Here is a 9,597-nt window from a genome sequence, read left to right on the forward strand (position 1 = left end):
AATCAAAATGAAGAAATCATATGTGTTCTCCGAAGAACAAAGGAGAAAAATTAATATTCCGTTATATACTAGTTGTGAAAGAATTGGAAAAACTCCTGATGAAGAAGTTTAAAGTTCGGTTCACTAAGGTCTGGGCTGACCTTCTTCATACACTTGGTGGATAAAGCGCCCTCTAAAGTATGTAATTGCCAACTATTATTGCTATGTGTAGTTCATCTAAAATAATCGCTTAACGCTGAAATGCACTCGCCAAGAGCCGATACAATGAGACCAAAAGCTTTTTGAAAGTGATGATATTTCTCCGTTTCTTTTGAGTTGAACCTCCCACACAATACCACCTTTCACTTTGTGCTACTTTTGTAGCATTTCGTAAGCGTGAACACAGCCGGTCTCATTTATATAACAAATTCGTTTATTATTTACTAAAACTTCATAAACATTAAAATTAATTAAAAAACATAAAACAAAATCAAACAAAATTATTTAACGCGTTTGTATGTATGTATTTGCGTATGTGTAGGTATGTTGAGTGCATTTAAATTTTAACATGTGCTATGTGTTGACGCGTATGAGTGTGTGTTTAAATGGCCAACTGATGAACAGAGTTCTTCTTTCCTCCATTCTCGCTTTCGATGACTATTATACTAAATATGTTTATGGAATTTTACTAGTTTTTGGAGCACTCCGATGCTCCTGCTTACTGTTTAACAACCAACACCGTTTACTTCTTCTTCAGAAAGAAGCGGTTGCTGGGTGGTCCATAGCTGGACGATGGCAAGTGAGTGGGCTCTTCCACCACGATGGGTGCCATGGGTTCCGGAGCCAAGTATTGATTGCTGGGCGCCTGGACGGTGGGCTGTGGCTGCTCGCCGGCGGCGAAGGGCAATACAGTTGGCAAGTCAAAGGCATCGGCGGGCAAATCGTTTACGAACTGTGGCTGTTGGTCGTGCGATTGCGGCTGCTCCGACTCCAAGGCAGGCTGAATGGTAGTGAGTGGCGCAGTGAGATCAGCAGCGAACTCATCAGCTGCAGGAGCGCCATACTCGGCGGCAGGCAAATCAGCATGACGAGGATCCATATCGGCAGCGATAAAGTTGTTGTTGCCATTGCCATTGTCATTGTTGTTATCATTTTGCTGTTGTGGTGGTGGTCCATAGACGGGAGCTTCCTCTTTCTTGGTCTTGTACTTGATGAAGTAGACTTCCGGTTTGGAGGGTTTGGTTGGTGCCGCTGTGGGTATAACAATATCCTTGGTGGCTTCGGGTTTCTTGTGTAACACATAGATGAGTGTCTTCTCTTCGTTTTGTGGTGGTGGTGGCACAACTGGTGGACGAATGGATGGTGGTGCTGGCGCCTTAATGAAAACGATTTTGTAGTGCTTTTGCTTGGCGGCTGGGGCATGACGCACGCGTGTCTCGATCACATCCTCATCCTCGAAATCCTTGGGTGGCACGTGCACGTACACATGCTTGTGCACAGTGGTCGGCTGTGGTGCGTAAGGGTAACCGCCCTCTTGTGCTATGCTCGACTGTTGGTAGGCGGCATTGTAGGAGTCTTGCTGATCGAGTGGTAGTGGTTGAACCGCCTGGTACTGCTGCTGATTGACATCTTCGGGTCCGGCTGCTTCGGCTGGCTGCTCAATGTTGTTCAATGCGGGCTCACCGGCGAGCGGTGTGCCATAAGTGGTCGGTGGTGGTGCGGCAAAGTTGCCAAAGGCATGCTCGGAGGGCAGCTGCTGGTGCAGTGGAGGCGGGATCTGGAAGTGCAACAAAGAGTGTGTCGGTGATAAGCGGCTCTAAGAGTAGTTGGGAGTGATTTTTTTTTAATAAATTCAAAATTTCTAACGGTTTTCTTTAAGTTTTGCAGTTTATAATGAACTTTTTCTTGAAAAGGTGAGATATTTTATGCAATATTATTAAATTAGTTTTTATTTTGGAAAACAAATGTTCTCTTGTTAGTTAAACAATTAATTTAAAAATATTAAAAAAATATATAAAAACTTTCTTTCAAAAATTTTTAATTTTAAAACCGATTATTTTAAAAATCAGTATTCAAAAGTATTAAAATTATATTTGTTTACTTTTTATTAAATAAAAATTTTTAGTTAAAAAATTAATAATTTCCAATCTCTTAAAAATTCATTTCAGATTTTACAGATTTCAATTTTTCTAATTCTTAAATAAATATTTTACACAGTTTATGGGCTAGACTTTTTATATTATAAAAAATAATAATATTTAAAAAATTTATTTTGCCTTCAGACATGACTTTGGCCTTAGATTTTATTTTTTTTTAATTTATATATATCACCAAATTCAATCTTATGTATTATCATAAAAAGCCAATTAACCAATAAAATTTTTGAAATTTATTTTTCGATATGGCAACTCTGTTTTCGAAAACAATTTTTAGAACTAATCTATATTTTCCAGATTTGAGCAGTGTTATCGATTTACTTTTTTAATCGACTTATTTGAAGCATAATCTTGAATTGGATTTATTTGATTCACTATACAAGGGAAATTCTATTTTTCCAAGTTTCGTTTCGTATATTTAATTTTTGCAGCTCAAAACTATTATATGTTTTCAAATATTCGGTTGTATATTTTAATTTTTTTGGTCAACACTAACTTTGCAGTAATCCATTGTAGGTGTAACCTACAAGCGGCGCCTCAGGACGCGCCAAAGCGCCCGCAATCAAGCAGCTCACTAACACAAATACACGCATTATGCACAATAAACAAAAACACAAACAAATTAAAGGCTGCAAATCCTTTAAAGAAAATGTTCAAAGTATTCCAAACTGTATAACACTGCCTCTTTATCCACCGGAAGCGTGCACTCTATAGCGGTAAAGGAAGCTTTGTAGGGAAGAGCAAGTCACGAACTGATGCCAAACCAACGGCCACAACTGTAATTTATATGATTCCAAAAAACTGATGCGCATTGCAACAATTGACGTTCGACCATTAACACTTGAAACTCATACAAGGCAACTGCAGAAGCAACAACAACAAATGCCAACAACTGCAGAAGAAATACAAAAACCAAAAGGCAAAAAAAAATCGAAAAAAACCCAAAAGTAACCGAAATTTCGAACTTTTGCCTTAACTAAAATGCCATTAAAATTTGTAATTGAACTTTGGCGATATAGCAAAGCGCAAAAGCGATCGGACAGCAAGCAATGCATGGCAACAACAACACAAGCACAGCCGAACGAAATGAAGAGCAACTTGAAAGAGCCAAGAAAGAGAGCGAACCTTTGACTTGTGCGCATGAAGGCTGATTTTTGTGGACGCAGCAGCAATTAACAACAACAACAGTGCGCAAGTAGCACAAATAACAACAATAATTATTATAATTAACGAGGATACGCACATATACGCTTATATGTATGTATATGTATGTACATAAATAAAGAAAATATTGCTCGTGTGTCATTAAAAGGGCAACAAAGCAGCAAAGACATATTTAAGGAATTCACCTATTTATTATTTCATGCATACAAATATACACACACATGCATTTAGCTTCGTTTTTGGCTGCAAAGCCGAGAAGCGTGGAAAAAATTTGTTATTCGTGTTGATTTGTTGAGTGTCAAAAAACCTTCGCTCGAGTGCGGTGCTTCCAGCAAGAGATGCATGAAGATTTACAACAACAACAGCCGCGGTAAACTGCTGGACAACAAGTTAACTGGAGCTATTTTCATATTAAGCCAATGTTAAGTTGCACACAAGAGGCACAAACACATGTGCTCGTGTGTATGTGCCTGTTGTTGTTGCTGCTAATGTTGTTCGTGGTTTGGGCTACAACTTTATTGCGGGCAATTGCCACTTGAATTGAAACAGAAAGTCATGTATGAATATACACAGATAGATTTCTATGTGTGAGTGCATAGCTATGACTAAGCAATGTCGAATTATTTAATGTTTTTCATTCCTAAGTAAATTAATGCTTACTTTATTTTTTACTTTATTCTAAGATCTTAAAATTTGGTCCACAACTGAAAGTATACTCGTAGTATTTAAAACGTTCAACAATAGAGGCTTCACACGCTCCAACTTGGGCCAACTGAAGCGCTACACTCCTGCTTTGTGCGGTATTCTTTATCTGTCATGGCTTTTGGAACCCAAGAAACTAGTTAATGTACCGAAAATGTTCTTCTTCTTCTTCTTCTTTATTGCCGTAGACGCCGCTTACGTTATTATAGCCGAGTTTACAACAGTACTCCAGTCGTTCTTACCTTTCGCTGTTTGTTGCCAATTGGAGATTCCAAGTGTAGCCAGGTTCTTCTACTGAACTATGTATGTCAAATGTCGTCGTATATCTCGAACATCTTATCGTTCCATCGGCTGCGGTACTCGCCGGTGCTAATGTGCAAAGGACCAGGAACCTTCCGCAGAACCTTTCTCTCGAAAACTCGCAACGCCGAAGTTGTCATCGTCCATGTCTCTACACAACATAGCAGGATCGGGATGTGAGTGACTTAAAGAGTTTGGCCGACTGTTGGTTTGATGACAGGAGATATTTTGTCTTGCCCTCGTTCACTACCAGACCCATTTGCTTCGCTTCCTTTTCCAGGCTGGCGAAAGCCGAATTAACGACGCGATTGTTGAGACCAATTATATCAATATCATCTGCGTACGCCAGCAGCTGTAAACTTTTATAGAAGTTTGTATCTTCTCTATTCAGATCTACAGCTCGAATTATTTTCTCCACCTCGCAATTTCTGAAACATCGTTTGGTATCGAACGGCTCGAAGAGGTCCTTCGAGATCCTGACGGAACTTCTGGTATTGCTTAACATCAGTTTACACAACCGTTTTAGATTTGCGGTGATAACCGAAATTTTACTGCCTTTCCATTCGGAAAATTAAAAATTCGTAAAAAATAATAATCCAATTTGTATTATTGGTTAATGGAATATAGAATACTGCATCAATTACTTATTGATTGTGATTGCTTTGAAATCTTTCGTTAAGAGGGTAGCCTGCTTTTGAAATTTCAAAAAATCAATTTTTTGTTTGCTTAAATTTCTTTAAAAATTATCTAAGAATACCCCCAAAGTTATAGATAGGAATTCAAAATATTGTCGAGGCTAGAGGAGAAATAGTGGCCGAGCGTCTAGCAGATATATGAGCACTTGGGCAGAAAGCGGAAACGTTGACGCGCGATTTCTCGGTTTTTCATGCTTACGATTTTTCTTAATTGGCGGCCTAGATAGAAGAAAAGCTAAACGTCGTATGGATTTGGGGGAAAGTTTATTATCTTCGGCATTAAATTATCTTCTATTTAAACTAAAAACAAGTAAGGAAGGGCTAAGTTCGGGTGTCACCGAACATTTTATACTCTCGCATGGTAAAGTGATAATCGAGATTTCATAATACGTCATTTACATATTTTTCAAATACCGTATTTTTGTAAAGTTTTATTCCGCTATCATCATTGGTTCCTAATGTTTATACTCGTATTATACAGAGATGGCATCAGATGGAATTCAAAATAGCTTTATATTGGAAGAAGGCGTGGTTGTGAACCGATTTCAGCCATATTTCGTACATGTCATCAGGGTGTTAAGAAAATATTATATACCGAATTTCATTGAAATCGGTGAAGTAGTTCCTGAGATATGGTTTTTGGTCCATAAGTAGGCGAGGCCACGCCCATTTTCAATTTTTAAAAAAGGCCTGGGTGCAGCTTCCTTCTGCCATTTCTTCCGTAAAATTTGGTGTTTCTGACGTTTTTTGTTAGTCGGTTAACGCACTTTTAGTGATTTTGAACATAACCTTTGTATGGGAGGTGGGCGTGGTTATTATCCGATTTCTTCCATTTTTGAACTGTATATGGAAATGCCTGAAGAAAACGACTCTGTAGAGTTAGCTATAATAGTTTCCGAGATATGTACAAAAAACTTAGTAGGGGGCGGGGCCACGCTCACTTTTCCAAAAAAATTACTTCCAAATATGTCCCTCCCTAATGCGATCCTTTGTGCCAAATTTCACTTTAATATCTTTATTTATGGCTTAGTTATGACACTTTATAGGTTTTCGGTTTCCGCCATTTTGTGGGCGTGGCAGTGGGCCGATTTTGCCCATCTTCGAACTTAACCTTCTTATGGAGCCAAGGAATACGTGTACCAAGTTTCATCATGATATCTCAATTTTTACTCAAGTTACAGCTTGCACGGACGGACGGACAGACGGACGGACGGACAGACAGACATCCGGATTTCGACTCTACTCGTCGCCCTGATCACTTTGGTATATATAACCCTATATCTGACTCTTTTAGTTTTAGGACTTACAAACAACCGTTATGTGAACAAAACTATAATACTCTCGTTAGCAACATTGTTGCGAGAGTATAAAAATGCTTCCCAAAGGCAGAATAATTATTAATTTAATCAATTATTTCTGCCCTCCCAAAAAAAATTAAAAAAAAAATCGATATTTTGAAGCCTTCAAAGCAGACTCCCCTTAAACACTCAAACTTACGGACTTACGCTAAGTTTTCTTTTTCATAGAAATATGACAAGCTGGCTTCAGAAAATGACGGAAATTTCAAAATTAAAAATTTTCCGATCTATATTTTAAAAACAAAAACCTCGTTTGTATATGTATATTGAAACAAATGGAGAGACTAACGGATATGGCTAAATCGACTCAGCTTATTGTGAAAATCCAACGCTGCCTTCTGGGTTACAAATTTCGTGGCAATTTTAATATTTCAACATTTTAAAAAGCCTCAAAAATTAAAAAACAAATTGCTATTGAAAGAGCTTATGAAAAAAAAAAAATATTAATTACGTGTGTAAGTCAAAAAAGTATAAAAATAAGGGTATTGTGCCCATATTCTCTTATTTCAATTGTGAATAACATTTTCAAGTCAAGTTTGTAATGATAGAATTGAGTCTTCGAAAACTTAAAATTTGTATTCAAAACAAAAATATCCAAAAATGCTTTCTTTCTTTCAGAAAAAAAACAAGAACATTTAGAAGTCTTACTCTAAAATTGACAAAATTCCTTTTTAAGATCTTGCAATATGTTGCAACAGAGATTATAATTTTGTTCACGCAACGGTTTTTTGAATCACCTAAAGCTAATTGAGTCCGGGTACGCTGTTATAGCCAAGTTTACAACAGCACACTGTCCTGTCCTTTTCATTGGGAGTGTTTTTTTACATAGTGGCTCTCTAACCCAGCGCACAAACCTGGAAGGAATGTTTCGCCTTCTCACTTTAGCTCGTCTTCAAACGGCTGTATTTTGGCTTCCCAAAGAATAATTGGTCTAAGACTGGAAATCGTGAGCTGCTTGAGCCATATGTAAAATAATCGTTTCTGGTCACTCCAAGTGAATGGCGCTCAGAGAACTTTCCTCACTTGCGCGAGCTTCTACACATGGGTATATACCCAACGGCTGATACTCCCGTTCTCTAATAGGCTTAATGTACATACATACATATCTCGTAAACCACTAATGCTAAAATTTCGCTTAGAACAAATCTTATAAGAACTCTTATCGACAGTATGAAAATGATTGAAATCGAATGATAAGCCCGCCTATAAACCAATATCCAAATGCGTCAGAGACATTAAATTTTACACCCAGGATAATACAAGAAGGTTTTACAAGAGCTGGGGTTAAATTTGGCGATGGGCGTGTCACCGCCCACATTTAGGTGAAATAAGTTGTCTAAAGATCTATTAGACCAATTTCAAACGAAACCGGTACATCACATTAACTTGACGTTTTTTTGATTAATTTTGAAAATAGGACTGCAACTACGCCTACTTCCCATATAACATAATTTTAAATTCCATCTGATTCTTTCCCTATCCACTACCTACACAAATCAAGCACATATCAATACAGCCGGACAAAATTTTGCACAAATAATACTTTTGAGATAAGCCATCCCGAGAATAAAAATTATCAATATTGGATATCGTATGCCTGACTTTTTTTCAAAATATATCTTTATTAATAATATACCCCTGTTCCAAAAAGGTGCTGAATTGGGTCATTACTTCCCATAGCCCCCATATGTATGCCTAATATAAAGATTTTCGAACTTTCGGGTGACTTTGTGCTGGATATATCGTCCAATATTTGAATTATCTCAATGAAAATGAAAAGCTTGTTTTAGTCATAATAGTACATACATGTACATGTATATGTTTGTGCCTAAAATGGATGAAATCTGACCCTAGCCCCAATATATCTAATATCAGCATTTTCGAAAATCCAGTTGACTTTACTCCTTATACTATATATTATTAGTGACATGTGAGGTACATATTGAAACTCAGTGAGTATATGAGCAATAATATAAGTTAATAAGACACCAAATTTGATTGTTATCCACCCACAATTTCGGCAAACAAATAATGTTGAATTTTTTCGCAACACTTTTTTTCAATAAAGTTTAGCTGTTGTTCGTTTTGAAATCAAATGTTAAATATTTAAAACGAATATCTATTACATTTAGCTTTCTCACAAACCTATTGACCAATAGAAAAGTTAAACATTAACCCCAATCTGTACTGCATCGTTCCATCTAAATTTTACTGTTTCAAAGTTAAGGAGAACAAATGTAATTAGGTTAGCTTACAGGTTGCAAAAATACACTCTCATTTCCAAATATGCACATACATGTACATATGTTAAACATATGAGCTCAACTCTCGCAGACTCAAAGTACAAGCTTCAACCCAAATATCAAAATTACGAGCGCCCAGATTTATTATTCGAAAGCATTTCTAGACGCTTCATAACAATTTGTAAGCATGTAGTAACTAGTTTAATGATTTACAGTTTAAACTGTTGCAAAACTAATTTCGTGGCTTTGCAAATTTAACTTGTATTATTTTAGAAAACAATTAAATTTTCACAATTAGTTTGAAATCTCCGTTTGCAGTTTTCAATAACTTTTTTTGATTTAACTGAACCTACAAATACTTTATAAAAACAAGTAAGGAAGGGAATAAGTTCGCGTGCAACCGAACATTTTACACTCTTGCAACTTGCAAGAATCAAAGCCAGGAAAATACTTTAAGGTGTAAAACCAATCATATAGAGTAAAGTCAGCCGGATGTTCGAAAATCCTGATATTAGTTATATAGGGGCTAAACCAAGTTTTCTATCAAATTTATCTATTTTAGGCACAAACAGTGTACTGTTATGAATACAACACGATCTCTTATTTTCATTGGGATAACTCACATATTGGCCGCTATATTCGCGGTACAAAGTCAGCCCGAATTTCGAAAATCTTTATATTAACTATATGGGGGCTAAGGAAAGTTTTGGTCCAATTCAACCCATTTTTGACATACAGACATATCATTATAAGAGAGGGACTATCCCTTAATTTCAATTATACGCAGCACACATTAACCGACATTTTCGATCAAAAATACCGTGGTCTAACTATTCGGTGGCTAGGGTCATGAGGTAATGGTCTAATCACTTATGCCTATTTTCATGACTTTTTTGGAGGTGGGTTTTTTATAAAAAAATAAAAATGAATTATCTTGAATATTTAGAGTGTTTTTATTTACATATTGAACATATAAAAAAAAATATTTTTGAAAAAATTT

General features: G+C 36.6%; 1 protein-coding gene across 1 annotated transcript; it reads right to left on the reverse strand.

Annotated features, from left to right (window-relative positions):
- Window positions 1–721: 721 nt before the first annotated feature.
- On the reverse strand, window positions 722–2,728 carry LOC126753292 (uncharacterized). Its single transcript, XM_050464631.1, has 3 exons — window positions 2,632–2,728; window positions 2,474–2,485; window positions 722–1,743 (listed from the first exon to the last, which is right to left on the reverse strand). Exons 1-3 carry the CDS (start codon window positions 2,726–2,728, stop codon window positions 722–724), a joined length of 1,131 nt encoding a protein of 376 aa, XP_050320588.1.
- Between the last annotated feature and the right edge of the window lie 6,869 nt (window positions 2,729–9,597).

This window comes from Bactrocera neohumeralis, chromosome 2 (genome assembly GCF_024586455.1).
Source record: "Bactrocera neohumeralis isolate Rockhampton chromosome 2, APGP_CSIRO_Bneo_wtdbg2-racon-allhic-juicebox.fasta_v2, whole genome shotgun sequence".
NCBI classification, from domain to species: domain Eukaryota; kingdom Metazoa; phylum Arthropoda; class Insecta; order Diptera; family Tephritidae; genus Bactrocera; species Bactrocera neohumeralis.